Below are 20,463 nucleotides of genomic sequence, written 5' to 3'. Positions count from 1 at the left end.
GAGTCTCTTGCATGAAGTCTTGACTATACGAAGGGGAGTTCTGCAGTTTTTCCCACTCTAGTGCTTTTTTTGGGCAGAGGATTTCATCAAGGACTCATAGCTTAGTGGAGAAAGGTCATTTGGTTGCTCAATTCTGCCCTTTTGTCTGGGAGAAGGGGACAGGGTCACTATACTCATCTTCCAGTGCAGATGGTGATGGAGGCCAGCAAAACTATGGGGGTTGAGGGTAATATGATCAAAACAGATGAAACTGAAGGAACTCAGTGCTCTGGATCCTGCTCCTCAGAAGAACTGCTAGTATAATGTTGGCAGAACAATGATGTGTAGCTTTAGAATTTAATATAGACTAAAATGTTTTTAGACTTACTTTATAACAGTCTAAAATTTATACAAACATTTCCATTCTTCTCATTCATTAAAATAATTAATATTCCTAACTTTTGGTGATAAACGCCTATAACCTAAAAAAATGTCAAAGTGTCTTACAGCTTGAGCAGTCAACTAAAAAAATTAACAATGTAGAACAGATTCCAATTTACCGTCCTTATTTTTATGTTTAGAGCATTTCATGGCAGGTAGTTCCACATATGCTTTCAGGTCGCTGTGGGGGCTTGTGAAAGTATCTTTTTTGTAAATGCGATACAAAGTTAAGGGAGGTGATGTGCCCTGAGATGTGCTTGTAGGCGGTCCTTAGGCGGTCATAGTTGAGGCGAACGCTTCCCCAGGTCTGGGGAGCCTGGCTCCCACACCTACTCCATCCACCTTCCCAGGATTGCTCCAGGCCAGAAAAAGGGGAGTAACATCCCAGCTTTTTGGAGGTTGGTGAACTGTGGTTTAAGGCACCTGTAAGTTGGTGGTGTGGGACAGGAAACGTATTTAGTATCAAAGTGAAACACCTGCAGGTGGCCTTTCTGTGCACTTAGTGCCGGGCTTTGCAAAAGCAGTTTTCAGCATGGTATAAGTAGCATTTTTTAAGTGTTCTTCATCTTAAATTTGTACATACTTTAGGATGACCCTTGATACTTAGAAATTTTACTACCATCATAGTGTGCCATCTCAAAGGCCATTTTTTACGAAAGAACAAGGTGTTCTTTATTTTGTGGTAGTGTATATGAGACGGCAGGTATAGAACAGCAAAGCAGGTGAAGGTGTGCATAGCCGATGGTTGTTAGCCTCACTCCTCCGTTTGAGCTGTGCACATGCTCAGTTTAGCTTCGGCCTCAGCCCCATTGCCGTGAACCTGTGTAGTGGACCTTGAGGTAGACTGCACATGCCCGAAAGCTGGAGCCTCAGAGCAGCCCTGGGTTTGAGAAGGTGCTGCGAGGAAGTGGAGTGATGCCCCTGACCTCTGGCATGGGCAGGATGCCCCAGCCTCACAGGGTGCAGCCCTTGCCTGCCTTAGAGATACAGCAGCCACAGTGAAGTTTTACTCTGCTCCACAGCATCCAGTAACTATTTTGATTTGCTTTGCTTTGCCTTAGGAAATAGTCTGAGCTTCAGTTATCTTACCATTGTTTATAAAACATTTTTGCAGTGTTCTGCTTGTTGGAGCTGCCACTTACTGGTTTGCAAGAGCTGATTAAGTTTTCAGGAATTTTGCAAGCCAATTGTTACACCACAGAAACTGTCGAACTTCACAACTCCTCTCCTCCCTGCCCCCCCCCCCCCCACAACTAGTTGTTAACATTCACTAGCACACCACTTGCTTTAAGTATATTTTCTTGCCTTTTACCCTGGCAAAAATCTCTGAGGATGTGGAGTTAACTAATTTTGTCTCTAAGAAATCAGGAAACTAGAAGTGTTAAATGACTGCTCCATGGTCCCACGGTCTTTGACATAGCTCAGGAGCGGAAGGTGTTTCTTGACTTGAACATCAGTGATTTTTCCATGCAGTGGTGCCAGACTTTTTGATGAACCTCATGCCAGTAGAAGATGTCCCCCTCTCTTGAGACTTAACAAGTAGTTACTAGATTTGAGAGTTTAGGGAAATAAAAAAGCATTGCATGCGTCATAATTTGTGAACGTCTGTTCAGTAGACCCCACGTTGCCTTAAACCTATTCAGTGTATAATAAAAAAGAGCATAAATGCTACCATACTTCATTATATCATTCATTTAAAAATGCACACTAAACTTGTTAATAAACTAATACCATGTTTATTTTGGATGATTTGAATTATAATTTTAACTTCCTTTATTTCATTCTGGGTTTCACTCTTTATGGATTCATTCTGGATGGCTGAACACTTAACTTTATTCTGGGAAAGCAGCAGATTAACTTTGTTCTTTATGTGTTAAACTTCCTGCTCTTCTGCACTTTTGCTTGGCTACTGCTTGAGAAACCGTTAAGTATTCCCGTCCATTTTCTTAGTAAGAGATTTGAAATCTTTTGAATCATGTAATGATTTTAGCACTTTAAATAGAATGAAGTACATAAATAGAATTTGATGGTAATTGTAAATATTAGCCAGATTTGGTTAATAATTTTTATCCATCCTGGGTTTAAATTATGGAGCTTTCCACACATATCAATAACACTTTGGTAAATCCTGTTTTGTTTTAATTTTTGTTGCCTTTAACATAAAACAATGTATCATGCAGTAAGGTTCTCATGTGTTGGCTGTGGGAGGATAAAGATATACCTCCCCTTGCAAACTGAAGAGGAGGGTTTCTCAGTAGCAGCAGTACTCATTTGGGTGAATAATTCTCTGTTGGGGGCTCACCTGTGCACTGTCCTCTACCCACCAGACAGCAGATGTCCCAGGGCTCAAAATCGCCCCCAGCTGAGAATCACTGCTCTAGAAGAATCTCACAGATCTTTCATTTTGAGTTCCATTCAATTGATAGCTCAATTTTTTAAAATATTAAAACAGGGGTTCCAGCGTCCCTGAGAATGATCGCTTGGCTTCCATAGCAGCCGAATTGCAGTTTAGGTCTCTGAGCCGTCACTCCAGCCCCACTGAGGAGAGAGACGGTGAGTGTTCAAGGTGTCACCTGCCTTCGCAACCAGCCAGTCATTTGTCTCCATCCACCAGTTTCTGTTGTTAATGCCTTTTAAAAGAAATGAAGAATAAGAAGTGAGAGAGCTTTATGAGATTTAATGCTGAACACATTGGTTTTTTCCAGATGCCTTTTTAGCCGTATTTGCATTTTCTAGGTCTACTTTTGTTGCTTTTTAAAAAATCGTTATTCCTGATATTTTAATTTCCAAGCACTCGTATTCACTTTAAAAATACAAAAGGGACACTGTGTTTGTTGGTGATATGCTGAAGCTTTATTACAGCGCAGACCCAGGAGTCTTTTCCCAGGAACCACATGGTGCTCACTCGTGCTGTAAGGTTGCTGGGCTCCTGGCAGGACCTCTTGAGGGGGGTCCCAAAGAATCCACCTTCTGCTCAGGATTCTGTAGTCTGTTACTTGTGGAAAGTGTGTGTCGTTAAAATCCTTTGGCCCTTTAACAACTTCTTAGTTTGGTGCAATTTTCTAGAATTGATTGTAGAGACAGCTTCTCATACTCACGTCAAACAGAAATTAATCACCAAAAAGGACAGGTCGATGGTAACTAATCATGACCACTCCCAGTTTCAGTCTTGCTCTCAATTAAATAAGCACATTTGTTTTATAAGTCTTAATTTGTATGAAAAAATACTTTGTGCAGAACCAGCGTATCCAAAAGGTGATTCCAGTGGGTCAGCGCGGAGGAGCTGGGAGCTTCGGACACTTATCAGCCAGACAAAGGGTAAGAGGAAGGCCGTTGAGCTACAATGTTTAAGCATAAGTGAGCAGAGGCAGAGAAAATATGCTTTATTTTCTTATTATTAGACCTTCTGCGTTAATATGTATCTGTTTTATACCTCTCATAGCACTTTCTGTATGTGCTGTTTGTGTACATTTACTATTTTTTATAGTAAGTTACAAGCTCCTTTGGATCAGGCGCATGTTTTATTCATCTTAGTATTATTTAAGCAGTGTGATACTTAATTTTATATGTCACGTTGGTTGGACCTTTAGCATAATTCTTTGTACATGGTAGGAATATAATAAATATTTGTGAAATGAATAAATGTTCATTTTTTATGCTAAGTAGTTGAGGCAAAACATTTATCTTACAAAGTAGGTGATCAGTCAATATTAATCAAAAGGATAAATAGAAAAATTATTGGTCTAGCATTTGATGATGCATAAAATGCTCTCACATATTGTTTGGCACAACAGTCTTGAGCAATAGGCAGAATAGATCTTGTTCTCTTTCCATAAATGGTAAAAATTTCTGGGAGGCCAGATAATTTGGTCAAGGTAATAAATGACAGAGCTGGGACTAGAATTCACTGCTCCTGTCTCCAAGTCCAGTACTCTTCCCAGCACAGTGCCTCTTTGAAATATGTGTGACTGATCAGAAGAATAATTGTCCACCAAGGCCGGGAGCAGTCAGGAGGGATTTCACAGAGGGTTGAGGCTGGAGCTGGCCCTTGAAGGAAAGGCAGGTCTGCATCAGGCTAAGAGGAAAGTGCAGAATGAGAAACACTTCTGGAGGCCCAGTGACTAAAGAATAGACCAGCTGGACTGGACTGGAGACTTTCGATGTACACGGAGGTGAAATTGACAGGGGAAGGGGAGATCAGATCCCAGCCAGTCTTCAGTCATGGGCTGAGTGCTGAAGGCCTTACCCAGAGATGGTGGGCAGCCCCTGAAGCCTCTTGAGCAGCTGGTATGTTCAGGGAGTGGGAGGTGGGAGTAAAGTAGACGCTGAGCTAGGTTAACCTGCTGGCCTGAATTGGGGAGGAAATAGGGAGATCGGTTAGAATACCACTGCAGTAATGCGGTGTGAAAGAGGAAGAGACTGGACTAAGGTGGGATTCGAAAAAAGGAATAGAGGCAAGAAACAATTGTGATGCAACATTTAACAGGCTGGGGCAGGTTGGGTGTGTGGAGAGGGCTTGGGGTCAGGGACGGTTTCCTGGCTTGAGCCTGGTGACGGGGAGGAGGGTCTCTCCAGTGGCTCTCGTTTAGCTAGTAGTTCCCACAGATACCAGGTCTTTGCGATGATTTTCAAAACAAATACTTTGTGGTCAAGTAAACTTGGGAACTCTTGGGAGAGTTACAGTTCACGTTGACTTATTGAAGACTGAGAGATCTTGGGAACCTTTTACTGTATAAAGAAAAATAAACCTTTCCCAGAAATATTTGACAGTGGAGTCCATGGCCTCACAGCTGTGAAATCTTACTCAATGCTCAGTGGACTCAATGTGTCGCATACTGAGGTAAAGGAAACAAGGATCCGTGTTTTAGGAAATGATTGTAGTAAGAAGCTATAATTAGAACATTATAAATCTCGGGGCATTTCTCTTAAGTTAACCTTACAGTCATCTGAGGCCTCAGTGATCTCTGCCAGAAGTTGCAGGCTCTTAGATGCTAGTTTGGACACAGCAGGAGAAGTGCTGTACGGGAGATGTGTATGAAGCGGTGTTTTTCCAGTGAAGTTCCATCACTAACCCATTGGTGGTTTGTAAAATCAGCATTCGTACAAACAGGATGGAGTCCAAATCACATGGAGTAAGAGTAATGTTTCATGAAACTGTTGTTTTAGATATCTGTTCTTACTATAAATCACCATAAAATGAGTTGGAGAAAGAGAGACATAGAACCTGATAGGAAAATGAGGAGTAATAATAACAATAGCTAGAATTTATTGAGTATTTCTGTATTTCAGGCACTGGGCTAAATGCTTTACAGGCGTAATTTCATTAGGTCCTCACAATAGCTCTGGGAATTAGGTATTATTACCTTCATTTCACAGATTAGGAATTTGATATGTGAAGAAGTCAATTAACTTGCTCATTGTGACACACCTAGAAAATGGTCAGGCCAGGATTTTATCCCAGGCATTCTGATTCAAGAGCCCTTACTCTGAGCAGTTCCTCGAGAAGGGCCCAGTTAATTCCCTTCTCATCAGAGGTAGCTTCCTGGAAGAGGTGTGGTGTTTCTGCTGATTTACTCGTAAGTCAGGCACTGTGGTGAGAAGACAGCATTGTAGGCAGACAGGAAAGTGTGAACAGAGGCATGGAAGGGAGGAACAGTTCAGTGTGTTCCAAGAGAGTCTTCTCAGTTTGCTTCTCCAGAGCCTGTGGTAGGGAACAAAAAGGGAATGGCGTAAAAAAATGAACCAGAAAAGATAAACTGGATCCAAATTACACAGGACTTGAAATCCCTTATGAAGGGCTTTGCATTTTTGGGAAACATTGTGATGACCCATGAAATAAATTTATGTAGGACAGTAACACGATCAGATTTTATGTGTTGGAGAGTGGGTTGGAGAGAGGAGAAACTCGAGGGAGGCAGGTGGCTCCTGCAGGAGTCTCACCAGCGGTCTCGGGAGAGGAGCTCAGCCGTGCTGTCTGACTGGCAGACGTGATAGGTGTGTGTTTATATGGTGGGTGGGATGCTCTGAGATATTAGACTTTGATGGACTGTAATTCACCTGTTATGTATATGAGCAGACAATGAGAAGTCTTGCTCTGATGGAATGCTAATAATGTATATTGCTCTGTTTTTATTATTATTTGCTGGAAATTGACTTGATAATAATGATTGGGAGAACTGCGTTTGTGATTCTCCCTGCAGATACGGCTTCTAAGCAAGGACCCATAGAAGCCATCCAGAAGTCAGTCCGATTGTTTGAAGAAAAGAGGTATCGAGAAATGAGGAGAAAGAATATCATCGGTCAAGTTTGTGATACCCCGAAGTCTTATGATAATGTTATGCATGTTGGTTTGAGGAAGGTGACCTTCAAGTGGCAAAGAGGAAACAAAATTGGTAAGAAAACTAAGGAACGTGATACCAAGGTCGTCTCTGTTAGAAATAGCAAGAGTTACACTTCTTCAGGTTAAATCTTACGTAGTTGGTCCTTCTCTCCTAGAGACATGGCAGATATACATTGTATCTTTGCAGAGGGTTCTGTGTTTCTGTTTCATTTTTAAGATGTGTTCTAAGAGCAATACCAAATGAGATTTTAGAAAGATATTACTACATGATTCATTAAGTTGAATAGTTTTACTTGATAACTCCAGAGGTTGCCAGTGAATAAGTACATAAATTTTACCTGTTTGTTCTAGTCTGTATTCTTTTTAATTTATTCCCACAAGAATGTTACTGAAGAGAGACTGGATACAGATAAAGGCAGGGCAATCTTTTCTAAAACATTGCCTAATTAATTGATTTCCAGGTAAAATGGCTTCTTGTAAATTACTAGTAGTAGATTGTGTGAGAAGGAGCCCCATCGTGTTTCAGACCCTTCCCCCATTTAAGTGCCTTTGTGTCTGTTGAGCATTTAGGACTGAAGAGGCAAACACAGTTGTAATTCGGGGCTCTGAACCTCAGGAGACCTGGAGGTTCCCTGGAGCTGTTAGGGCAGAAAACAGTGAAGATAATCAAGTACTCTATAAATTATATTATTGTTATCAACCTTATTCAGCCACGTCTCCCCTGTAATTTCTTGAAGGTGTGTCAGTAGAATATCCACTCCCACACAGTCCTGGCCGAGCGGCAATGACGTGCCCCTGGACGGAGGCCAGGCTTCCCCCGGCGCTCCCCCTGCCCTCCCGGCCCAGCCCTCTTCCAGGCTGCAGGGGCTCAGGCGTGCGCACCAGGGCGCCTAGTGCTCTCCTTCGGGCCTCTTCTGACATTTACCAGAATTAACTTAAAATGAAAACCAACACAGTTCTACTCTGTTGAAAGCTATTTATAGGTAAGACAGGGTGAAGAGATTGTCTATGGCTTGGTTTATTAGGGAACTGGTAATAAGACTCTAGTAAGATAAACATAGATACGTGAATATGGATTTAGAATCGGCTGAGATGGTTGTGCGTCTGAGTGGCCTGGCTTTGGTGACTGAGAGCGCCGTGTTTGTTCCTGTTCCCAGGGGAAGGGCAGTATGGAAAGGTTTACACCTGCATCAGTGTCGACACCGGTGAACTGATGGCGATGAAGGAGGTGAGTGGCCGGCCCTCCGGGGCCCTGTGTGAGGCATCTGTGCATTTGGGAGTTTCCCTTAGTGCGTAGCTGTGGGCTGGCTTTGGCCCTTCCACAGTGAGCCGTCTGGGCCTGAGGCCCGCTTTTTATCATTTACACCATTGGGACCAGCCAGGCAGACACACGGAGAAAACACATGAGAGTAAAGGAGTTTACAATTCCAGCGAGGAGGTAAGACCAGGAACACAAATAATTCTGACACCACACAGGGATGGTAAGTGCCATCCAGAGGGAGACAGAAGCAAAGTTTCCTGGAAGCTTAGAGGACGACGATAGCAGTAGCATCTTATGGGGTGGTTTGGGGGGAGAAGATGACGTTTGTGATAAGCTTCAGAAGTGAGCCATGTTTAACAGCTGGAGGTAGAATGGGAAGAGCAGGGAAAACCTGAGGTGGGTCCGTCAGGGAGGCAAAGACTGTTGTCGCTGTGAGGAGACGCCGCGCGACTCAGGAGCAGGGGCGCAGTGGAGGACGAGGCCGGGGCTGCTGCAGCCACTGCTGTCCCAAGTGGCCTTGCGTGCAGCAGGGCACACAGCCTGACCATGCCGATCACCCCTCTCCTGACCTCCTGTAGCATTTCTTCATCTCCCTGCCCGGCACTTACCCCCACAGCTTTTATATCCTTATTCCAGCTTGATTGTAAACTTCTTAAGGGCAGAATCCTGTCTCATCTTTTTATCTTGCCCAGAGCCTAAACACCTCTGATTGCTTACTGAATGTGTAATGTTTTTATTAATTCAGTTTGCGCTTTTGAGCACTATCCCATTAGCTGTTATCTCACCGAATATTCTTAAAGCAGAATTCAATTGGAACAACAAAGGAAAGGAAGTCTGGAAGTAAAGTCACAAAGGCACTGACCGTAGTCTCATGGGTCTGGACAGTGAAAATGTCAGGATACAGCTCTCAGCCCTTGTGTTTAAAGTTGTTGTGTTTCTAGTTTGTGACAGTACCAATAGTAATCAACAATTTTCCTTTTACAGATTCGCTTTCAACCTAATGACCATAAAACTATCAAGGAAACTGCAGACGAATTGAAAATCTTCGAAGGCATCAAACACCCCAATCTGGTTCGGTATTTTGGTGTGGAGCTTCATAGAGTAAGCAGCTTTAATCCCACGGTTTTTGTGTGAGGAATCAGTGAGGGTCCAAATGGAGTCCTGTTCTACATCACAGGTCTTCTCATTTCAGAGCACAGTAACTTTGCCTAATTGTCAGGAAATCTCCATGAGTTACATCATTTCTGCCTTCTCTCTGAAACTAGAGGAGTTCTTCCTAAAATGTAAGTTGTAGACTGTAGTCATTAACCCACCATTATAAAGCACTGAAACCCATCCTGCCAATCAGAGGAGTCTTCTGAAATGCCCCATATGCAGCTCCTCGCGACCTGTGATTTTCCTGCTATTTTTTGCTGAACCACTCTTGAGCACACTGTGAAGTAATACTGATTTTTCTTTTATATGTGTTTAAGGAGCCCGTGTGAAATGAGAGGGAATTGAAACCTCACATTCATTTTCCCTCTTGTGTTTAGAAATAAATACACGGAGGGAAAGAGGATAACTTGGAGCATCTTGGTGGAATACAAGCTTCCAGGGGAAGTTGGATATTGGTGATTTTTAATGTTTCCACAAATAAATCCGTATTTGAAAAGGATGTGTTTCAGTACTTAATAATATATTTATAGGGACAGCCCTGTTGGTCCCTGTCTGAGATTATATGGCAGACTTAATTTTGGAGGATTATAGACATTTGTCACCTGTGGTGAGGAACTGTTCTTACCCCATCTGACTGTATAATTCCAGACAGAGGAGGCAGGCAGACACTGCTGTAGAGGAGTTAGAAATGACGGTTATAAGACAACTCAGCATTCAGGATGACAGGTGCAGCATACTGTTAGAGAGAAGATTACTTTGGGGCGTGGCCTGTGAAGTTTTCCAGATCCTTCACTTAGTGTACATGTAAACACAGGCTGCGTTTTATTCCTCCCGCAGGAAGAAATGTACATCTTCATGGAGTACTGTGACGAGGGTACGTTAGAAGAGGTGTCGAGGCTGGGACTTCAGGAGCATGTCATTAGGCTGTATTCAAAGCAGATCACCGTTGCAATCAATGTCCTCCATGAACATGGCATAGTTCACCGCGACATTAAAGGTAATCCCCACACTCGCCTGGCTGCCGTGGGCCCGAGACTCATCTGGTGTGTAGTACATAGTAGGTACTCTCAAGGCGCTTGTTCCCACTCCCGCGCATCGCTTCTCTAGGGAGAAATCCCGGTACTGTAAGTCTTCTTCCATACAGAACCCTGTGTTGAGAAACTATAGAGCACACGTCTCCCTCCAGGAGTGGGTAGGGCTGCTCTGTCTTTCTGTTCAACACTGCGTTTAGTGACATCTATTTCCCAAAAATGAAATTTGCTATTTTATAGGCTGATTGGGCCCACCCTGTGTATTTGCTGGACATTCGTCATGAGAGCGTCCTTTGTCCTATGTCGAGACTCTTGTGTATTTATATATGAGTGTCGTAAATACGTAAAATGACAGTGAATCAGAGATGCTGGTGTAAGTCGCGATGTGCAGGTGTGTTTTGGGAGACAAGGACAGCGTTGATGTACGCCAGCCTCCTCCAGTGTAGACTTCTGATAAGACAGATTTGGTGGGGCTGATGGATGATAATTGTGTTTCCTTTCTGGTGTGAGAGGAATAGCCGTGCCGCTGTCTCCGAACTGTCTCTCTTGCATTTGCCCAACATGCCATGCCCCTGACTTTTGTATTTGGGAGTCTTTGGGGATAATTAAAGTGACAAGTTATTTTTGTCTCTAATCGACCCTAGACTAAAGGATTCTATCTGTCACCTTGTCTGAGACCAGCCTAAACACATTCTCTCTAGAATTGGTCTGACTTCTAACCCCACTAGACGCAGTGGGGGGCCACGTTACAGCAGAACCTGCTTTGGTCTGAGTGTGAGAGTTGTCCTGCTCTCGAGGGTGGCTCGGCCTGAATCCCCAGCATACTCCGGTCTTGTCCTCTGCCTGCCCATCCACCACCTTGCTTCGTTGTTTGAGATCATTCTGGGCATTTGCTTAATTGGGCCTTTTGTCAGGCCATGGCATTGCCTGTTTCCAGTGGTTCTTCCCCAAATACCATGCTCAGTTCTTTGTCCACTGTCATGAAACAGTACTGTCGTGTCATTGGCTGTCGCCATAAAGAGAATCCCTCGGAGTCCTTGAAGGAAGTCTGTTCACTTGTGTCCTTGTGATATTCCTGACAGTTCAGCATGGCTAAGAATGTGCACATATGGACTAGCTGCAGAATAAGGAAGCGAGCACTTGTGTAGTCCTCTGTGGGCCACCTGCAGTGGGAGTGCAGGCTGTGAGGATTAACAGTTAGACTTCAGTGTTGTATGGCTCATTGTCTGACTTGAGTGGCTCTGTGTTGCTTTTTAAAAGAAGTGCCACAAGATACATAACGCCAAGATGGGTGGCTCAGTTGGCGTGATAATATCTTGTGGCTTATAGCAGATGGCAGAGCTGCCCTGAGAGATGAACAGTAATCCACATTCCAGCTAGAGTACAAGTTAGGCACATATACTCCTTGTAGAAATGCGAGACAATTAAGAACATTCTTTTTGGTCACAGTCTAAAATAAATCCAGTGTCAGCCTCAGATACAACTCGAAAGACAACAGCGGGTGCCAGTTCTCGTCTCCATGTTGTTTCCTGTTACAGGAGCCGCTAATGATATACAGCTCTAATTTGCAGGGACTCTCACCACAAGCATTTGTGTTTTATATGTGATTTCTTTTAAATATCTCTCTGGGTTTTTAGTGTTAGAATTGATGCATGTATTTCAGTTTGGAATGTATTGGTCAACACTATCTATAATGATATTAAAATTGTTTGTATTAACGTTTGTGTAGAAGGCTTTCTTGATTACACTTTGTAAGTAAAATTTCATTAACCTTTATGTTATTTAGTCTGTGAATCAAGTTCCTGGTAGTTTGGGTTACCATGTAGGCTTTAAAATGCCCGCAGTGTGCCTCGGAAGCTCATGACTGCTTGTTTCTGTTAGGTGCCAATATCTTCCTCACCTCGTCTGGACTAATCAAACTGGGAGATTTCGGATGCTCAGTGAAGCTTAAAAACAATGCACAGACCATGCCTGGGGAAGTGAATAGCACACTGGGGACAGCAGGTGGGGACCAGCTTGGTTTGTCTTTGCACTGTGACTCGTTCCTGTGTGCTCGGTAACCGGGCTTTCCCCTCGCCTCTCTTGTCAGCAGAGGCCTGGAGAGCAGGTAAGGCTTTCTGCCCGTGAAGGACCCAGGCCGCAGACGCTGAGGCTCCGCCTGACCGCGCTTGTCGGACTGGACAATTCAAAGGAGGGAGGAAGGCCTTTTTTCCTTCTCAGAAAAACTTGATTGTTCTCATTGGGTTTACTAAAACTATTCTAGTTGAAAGAGCCTTGTGTTTAAATGATAATTATTTGTTTTGATTGTTTTGTGTCATAAAATTTTACATCCTCCTTTGCAGGTTAAGTTTCATATTTTCATTGTAAATATAATTTAATCTGAAGATTTGCACACTCAAAAATTGTCTTATAGAAGGTAATTCAGCCCCTAAAATGTCCATTCAAGAAATTGATTTGAGATATCTCTTCAAGTTTCGATATTTCCTATTATATAATTTGGAGAAAGTATCCCCCCTCAACTAATTAGTTGTTTCTTCTTGTAGAATATTATACAATATTAATTTATTGCTTGACTCTTTTAATACATGGTGTTGTGTTTATGACCCATTCTTATCTCCGTATCTGTGGCTTTTAAAGCATACATGGCTCCAGAAGTTATCACTCGTGCGAAAGGAGAGGGCCATGGGCGTGCGGCCGACATCTGGAGTCTGGGGTGTGTTGTCATAGAGATGGTGACCGGCAAGGTAAGCAGAGACCACACCTGGAGGAGAAACTTCAGGAGGGCACTTTACATGAACAGAGCAATAGTTGTGTTTTTATTATCATTATAAATATTGTGGACACATTTTTCTGCTAAATAGACGACACAACTAGAGATTAAGAATGTGACCTGTCAAAAGATTCAATAAGTTAGGTGACAAACTAGGAGTCAAATATTTATAAGATATATGACTTAAGAGAACTCTCATGAGGGGTGAAGAAAAGCATAAAGCTCTCATTAAAACACAGGGCAGCAGGCAGCTACAGAAAGAAACATGAAGTTGAAGACTTATGTCCACACAAAGACTGGCACGTAAATGCCTATGCCAGCTTTATTCATAACTGCCAAGACTTGGAAGCAGCCAAGGGATCCTTCAGTAAGGAAATGGGTGAACCAACTGTGGGGACCCATACGACAGACGATTATGCCACAATAACAAGTGAGCTATTGAACCACAAAACATTATGGAGGAACCCTAAAAGCATGTTGCTAAGTGAAAAAAGCCAATTGGAAAATGCCACATACTGTATGATTCCAACTCTGACATTCTGGAAGAGGCAGTAAAAGGTCAGTGGTTGCCTGGGGCTCTAGGAGAGAGACGGAAGGACGGACAGGTAGAGCACAAGGATTTTCACAAGGGCAGTGAAACTGTTCTGTATTGTATAGTATCTGAAAATTCTGAAACTTGATCTTCTGATGAAGATACTGCTAATGAACAGTTACACAAATGTATAGAGGCACAGTGTGTATGTGTGTAGTGTCATTTATAAAGCAGAAAAGTTAGAAACCTCCTAAATGTTATCAGTAGGAAATTAAATTATTATACAGCTGTACCTTGCAGCTGCTGAAAAAGATCACACATAATAAGTGCTTAATAAATATTAGCTAATAATTCGCATTAACATAGAAGGATGCCTATGATATGTGTTATTTTAGTCAAGCCATACATCAAAGAAGGTTCAAGCTCTCACATTGAAGAATGCATACCACGATAACTAAACAACGGTACAGAAATATATACAAACTTAGTTCTTTCCCCGCTGAATCTCATTTTTCCTGTGATCATAAAATAATCTAAGCTTCGCACTAATAGAATTTGATGCTCTTTATTCAACAGGGTAGCCTATTAAACATTCCTTTAAGATAACTGTTGAATTTTATGTTTTGTTAGATTTTCATATCACTTTATATATTATATTTTTTATTTGCATGATGATGGCATCTAGATAATGCTGGATTAATAGAACATGGGGTAGGCAGACTGTGCCGACAGCCTGGTTTTCTAAATAAAGTTTCATTGGCACATGGTAATACCCATTCATATATACTGTCTGAGGCTGCTTTCACACCACAGTGAGGGAATTAAATAGTTGTGGCAGTGATCATATGATCCACAAGCCTAAAATATCTACTATTTGCCCTTTAAGTAAAAGTTTGTCGGCCCCTGATATGTGTTAATATTGGGATGCCTAAAAACAGATTGAGAAGTTGTGTTTTTTTATGGTGACGTAGTATTAAAACCTGATTTTTTTCTCTTTTCTCAGAGGCCTTGGCATGAATATGAACACAACTTTCAGATTATGTATAAAGTGGGAATGGGACATAAGCCACCAATCCCTGAAAGATTAAGCCCAGAAGGAAAGGACTTCCTTTCTCACTGCCTTGAAAGTGAGCCCAGGATGCGGTGGACGGCCAGCCAGCTCCTCGACCATTCCTTCGTCAAGGTTTGGCAGACTGCTGTATAGTTTTCTCCATATTTGAGTATATAGAAGTTCTGTTTGTATCTGGCACTTAAGAAAATTTGGAAACTTAAATATAAATACCTATATCTGAAACGGAAAGGAACTAAATGGATTATGCCAGGGAATTTTGTATATATTTTTTCTTTTGGACAATGTTTACTAAGGTTCTCCTGCTTGATCCATTTTGGTGGTGTGTTTGAGGAGTGTATAGTCTCCTCAAGTACAGGGTTAGTAATGACTGATCTCTGCTGAGAGAATAGAGACAGGGTTAGTAATGACTGATCTCTACTGAGAGAGCAGAGACAGGGTTAGTAATGACCAATCCTTGTGTTAAAAGCTGTGATAATGGTCTGTGTGCCATGTGGTAGGGTCATTGAGAAGGGGAATTTAATCCAGTCAGGTAATCCTAGATACTGCTTTCTCTAGGATGAGATGCCTGGGCTGTTTGGGAGGGTTTCGCCAGATCAGGAGTGGGGGTAGGGTACGGGTATGGCAGACAGTGGAAGAGAGCTGGACAGGCTCAGACTAGGAGGGTAACGCAGTCAGGAAGTGTGCATGGGTAGATGCTGATGGCTCACAGGATGTGGCAAATGGCACAAGATATGGCTGGGAAAGTAAGCAGGAGCCACGTGAAGGACTTTCAGTGTAATTGTAAGCGTGACAGGATGAAACTGTTTTAGAATGATCATTCGGGAGACAAGAGACGACTTAGGAGGCTGCTGATACGGCTGATGGGTGGGAGTGGGAGGTGAGGGGTGAGTTATCAGTGATATTTAGGAGTTGAAGTGGCCATGACTGAGTGAGTGGATGTGGAAGGTGAATGAGAGGAGGAGTCTAGGATGGCTCCCAGGCTTGTGTCACCAGCTTGTCGAGAGTCCCCTCGCAAGGCCAGGGAAGGAGGGCAGCTGGTGGAGGGGTGGGTGAGGGAGAGGACGATTTCCTCTGTAGCAGATTGTGTTGAGGTGTGTTTGGAGCATCTGCTTGGGGATTTCAGATGGGCATTTGGATATTTTGAGTTGGCGTTCAAGAGAGAATTGGGGTAGCATACAGATTACAGAGACAGAAATGTTGCTGGGAGAGTATTCAAAGGAGAAATGGAATGAGAATGGGACCTTGGAGAAAACTTTGAAACGGGCCCTGCAGAGGAGCTCCTGATAAAGGAAAGGAAGGTGCAAAGGAGCAGGGTGAGCGAAATCGAGGCACCACTGCCAGATTTGCTATATAAATATTAGGGATTTGTAATTAAATAAAAAATTATTTCTTTGTTATAAAGTATGAAAACAATTTATATTGACTTGATATTGTACGAATGCTTTCAGTCCTCGGTCCACAGAGCAGTGACTCAGCCCTGACATTACTCATTGCACCGGGTGAGCCTCGCTCTGTGCCGGGCGCAGTGCTGGGAGCAGCAGGATGCGTTGACTGGGGCTTACCTGTTGGTCTTATCCGAAGCATGACTAGGGCTCAGCTCTCTCCTGCCTTCCTCACAGGTTTGCACAGATGAAGAGTGAAGCCGGTCAGTCTGTGGCCTAGTAGTGCGTGTACTCGGAAAATTCTCTTAATCACTACTGTATGTAATATTTACATAAAGACTGTGCTGAGAAGCAGTATAAGCCTTTTTAACCTTCCAAGACTGAAGACTGCACAGGTGACAAGCGTCACTTCTCCTGCTGCTCCTGTTTGTTTGATGTGGCACGGGGCCCTCCTGAGTGACGGTGTCCACGAGGTGAAGAAGCTGCATGTTAAGTGCCATTACTACTGTACACGGACCATCGCCTCCGTCACCTCCGTTTCTTGCGTGACTGAGACCGTGACATCAGTGTAGTATTTTTGACCTTTGTAGGTTCAAAAGCAGTTGTAGTGTTATCAGGCGTCCTGGGCCTTGTTGTTAATCTCCTGTTTGTCGAGTGCACTGACTGTGAAACCTTACCTTTTGTTGTTGTTGGCAAGCCACAGGTTTGTTATGCAAAAGGCTAATTGATGAAATTTAAGAAAAAGGTTCTTTTTTCAATAAATGGTTTATTTTAGGAAAGCTCAGTTATATTGTCTTTTAATGATTATCAGCTTCAGAGCCAACACATTATCCAATAAGGAAGTCTGTCATTTTCACTCATGTGTTCCTCAACAGAAGGGGTACGATGGAGTGTGCTGGAGATGGGCCCTGGATTAGGAATTCCTTCAGGACCTGGGGTCTCCTCGCTGAAAAGTGAAAGGGCTAAATGAAACAACACTAAGGATGTAAGAGGGCCTGTTAAATGATTTTATATTAGCCAGCAAGTTTACAGCAGATAAAAGTTTATCACATATTGGGGGTTCAATTTATTTTTAAACCAAGATGTACAGGGGCTTGGTCGATGTAAATACTGCTGAATAATCTCTTGACAAGAAAGCATCTTTTTCAGAATGTAAATATTTCAGCAGTTAGTTTTCTGAAATTGTCCAAATTAAGTGTCATTGATGCTGTTCTTTTATTTCTTTTTGCTATTAAATTTTTTAAAAGATTGACCTTAAAGCTTCCTGAAATCTTTTTAGAAGATCGTTGACTTCTGTTCACCTTCCCTCCAGGATGGGAGATGCCCTCAGCCAAGACATTAACGTCCAGAGTATGCTGGCATCAGAAGGATTTATACAAACACTTAGTTTTTTTAATTTCAGTTTTTTAAACAGCTTTTTAAAGCTGTAATTTACATACTGTTCGAAGTGTGAAGTTCAGTGATTTTCAGTATAGTCACATAGCTGTACAACCATCGTCACAGTCCATCTTAGAATAATTCCATCACCCCAAAAACAAACCCTGATGTCCTTTTGCATCACTCCCTATTCCTACCCCCAGCCTTAGGCAACCACTAAGCCACTTCCTTTCCATAGATTTGCCTATTCTGGACATTTCATATAAATAGAATTTTATAATTTGTGGTCTTTTTCATCTAACTTCTTTCACTGAGCATGATATTTTCTGAGGTTTATCCATCTCGTAGCATGTATGAGTACTTCATTTCTCTTTATTGTTGAATCCTATCCGTTGTATGGCTATGCCACATGTTTTGTTTATTCTTTCACTACTTCTGCTTTTTGGTTTATGACGGATAATGGTTCTCTGAACATTCACATAACAAGTCTTTGTCTGGATATGTGTTTTCATTTGTCTTGGGAGTGGAGCTGCTGGGTCATATGGTAAATCCATGTTCAGTATTTTAAGAAGCTGCCAGACTGCTTCCAAAGTGGCTGCACTCTGTTGCGTTCCCGTCAGCAGTGTAGGAGGGGTCCAGCTTCTCCACACCCTCACCAGTACTTGATATTGTCTTTCTTTTTGATAATAGCCATTCTGGTGTATGTGAAGTGGGATCTCACTGTGGTTTTGATCTACATTTCCCTAATGATGGCAAGCATTTCTTCTTGTGCTTCTTGGCCATTTGTATGTCTTCTTTGGTGAGATGTCTATCTGAATCTTTTGCCTGTTTTTAAACTGAGATATTTGTCTTCTTAATGAGTTGTGAGATTTTTTTATATATTCTAGATACGGGTCCTTTACCAGATATCTCCCAGTCTGTGGCTTGTCTTTTCACTTTTTCAATGATGTCTTTTGAAGCGCAAAAGTTTTGAATTTTGAAGTCCAGTTTATCAACTTATTCTTCATGGCACATGCTCTTGAAATGATCTAAGAAATCATGACTTGACCTGAGGTCATGAAGATTTATACCTATATTTTCTTCTAAGAGTTTCATAGTTTTAGCTCTTATATTTAAGCCTATCATCTAGTTTTAGTTAATTTTGGGGTATAATATCAGTTACGGGTCCAAATTCATCCTTTTGCATGTGGATATTTATTTGACCCAGCATCATTTGTTGAAAAGACTGTTCTTTCTCCATTGAATTGTTTTGGCATCCTTGTTGAAAGACCATAGATCTAGGCATTTATCTGTGGACTCAATTCTGTTCCATTGACCTCTCTCTTATTCAGTACTACACTATCTTGATTAATGTAGCTTTGTAGTAAGTTTTAAAGTTGAGAAGTGTTAGTTCTCCAACTTTATTCTCCTGTTTCAAGTTTTGCCCTGAAAGTTTTGACTATTCTGGGTCATTTATATTTCCCTATGAATTTTAGGATCAGCTTGCCAATTTCTGCCCGAAAAAACCCAGCTGGGATTTTGATAGAGACTGCATTGAATCTGTAGAATGATGTGGGGTATTATTATCTTAATACTAAGTTTTCCAATCTGAACACAGGGTTTCTCTCCATTTATCTGGATCTTTAATTTCTCTCAGCGGCACTTTGTAATTTTCAGTATACAATTCTTGAACATAAGTTTATTTCTGCTTTATTCTTTTTCATACTATCGTGAATGAAAATATTTTCTTAATTTCATTTTCAGATTGTTCATTTCTAATATATATCAATACAGTTGATTTTTGTATATTGATCTTTTATCCTGTGTCATGGTTGAACTCGTTTAATAGCTCTGGTAAAGATTCATAGATTCCATAGAATTTTCTACGTATAAAATCATGTTGTCCATGAATAAAGACAGTGTTTACTTCTTCCATTACAATCTAGATGCCTTCTGTTTCTTTTTCTTGCCTAATTATCCTGGCTGTTGTACTCTATCGAGTACAATCTTGAATGACAATGGTGAGAATGACATCCTTGATGTGGTTTTGATCTTAGGTGGAATCATTCATTCTTTCACTATTAACTATGGTGTCTGTTGTGAATTTTTCATAAATGCCCTTTATCTGGTTGAAGATGTTTCCTTCTATTCCTGGTTTATTGAGAGTTTTTCTCATGACTAGGTGTTCAATTTTGTCAGTTGCTCTTTCTGAAATTATTGAGATGACCATATGCTTTTTGTCCTTTATTAATATGGTTGATTTCATCAGCTGATTTTTGGATCTTAAACCAATCTTGCATTCCTGGGATAAGTCCTAGTCACTCATTATTTATGATTCTTTTGGTTTATTGCTGTTGATGTTTTCATTTCAGATGTTTTGTTGAGGACTTTTGCTTCTATATTACACGAGGGATATTGCTGTGAAGTTTTCATTTCTTGTGATGTCTGGGTCTGGCTTTGGTACGAGGGGAATGCTGCCCTCACACAACGAGTTGGGATATTTTCCTCCTCCTCTGTTTCCTCAAAGAGATTGTGAAGAATTGGTATTATTTACCATGTTTCTTTAAATGTTTGGTAGAATTCACTAGCGAAACTGTGCCTGGGTTTCTCTTCGTGGGAGGGTTTTTAATTACTAATTCAGTCTCTTTACTTATTACAGGTCTATTCAGATTTTCTGCTCTCCTTTAGTCAGTTTTAGTAATTTATATCTTTCTAGGGATTTGTCCATTGTAGCTAAGTTGTCTCATTTGTTGGCTTGCAGTTGTTCCCAGTATCCCCTTAGAGTACTTCTCTGTAAGGTTGGTAGTGATGTCCACTCTTTTATTCCTGATTTTAGTATTTGTGTTTTCTTTCTCTTTTTCTTGCCTAAAGGCTCATCAGTTTTGTCACTCTTTTCAAAGAATCAATTCTAGATTTATTAATATTCTCTACTGTTTTCTGGTTTCCATTTCATTTTTTCCCCCACACTAATGTTTGTTATTTCCTTCCTTCTGCATGCTTTGGGTTTAATTTACTCTTCTTTTTCTTTAGTTTCTTAAGATAGAAGATGGTGAAGATAAAAATAATCTGCCACACCATTTCCTTTTTTATATCTAATTTACAAATAGAGCATATATCTTGAACGCATTCTAAAGATAGTTTCTC

The 20,463-nt window shown here is 41.6% G+C and overlaps 1 protein-coding gene across 9 annotated transcripts in view; it reads left to right on the top strand.

The window, feature by feature from the left end:
* Positions 1–17,215, top strand: part of MAP3K4 (mitogen-activated protein kinase kinase kinase 4) — a 138,449-nt gene extending 121,234 nt beyond the window's left edge. For all 9 annotated transcript variants that reach the window (XM_070481346.1, XM_044761024.2, XM_014858365.3 and 6 more), the window contains 10 exons: positions 2,873–2,973; positions 3,658–3,738; positions 6,621–6,812; positions 7,918–7,988; positions 9,006–9,122; positions 10,014–10,173; positions 12,089–12,211; positions 12,845–12,951; positions 14,513–14,692; positions 16,201–17,215. In XM_070481346.1, the coding sequence (XP_070337447.1) occupies positions 2,873–2,973; positions 3,658–3,738; positions 6,621–6,812; positions 7,918–7,988; positions 9,006–9,122; positions 10,014–10,173; positions 12,089–12,211; positions 12,845–12,951; positions 14,513–14,692; positions 16,201–16,221 (1,153 nt within the window). In that variant the 3' untranslated portion in view covers positions 16,222–17,215. The remainder of the gene's footprint in view (positions 1–2,872; positions 2,974–3,657; positions 3,739–6,620; positions 6,813–7,917; positions 7,989–9,005; positions 9,123–10,013; positions 10,174–12,088; positions 12,212–12,844; positions 12,952–14,512; positions 14,693–16,200) is intronic.
* The last annotated feature ends 3,248 nt before the right edge of the window (positions 17,216–20,463 follow it).

This window comes from Equus asinus, chromosome 1 (genome assembly GCF_041296235.1).
Source record: "Equus asinus isolate D_3611 breed Donkey chromosome 1, EquAss-T2T_v2, whole genome shotgun sequence".
NCBI classification, from domain to species: domain Eukaryota; kingdom Metazoa; phylum Chordata; class Mammalia; order Perissodactyla; family Equidae; genus Equus; species Equus asinus.
This window is presented reverse-complemented; position numbering and strand designations above follow the sequence as displayed.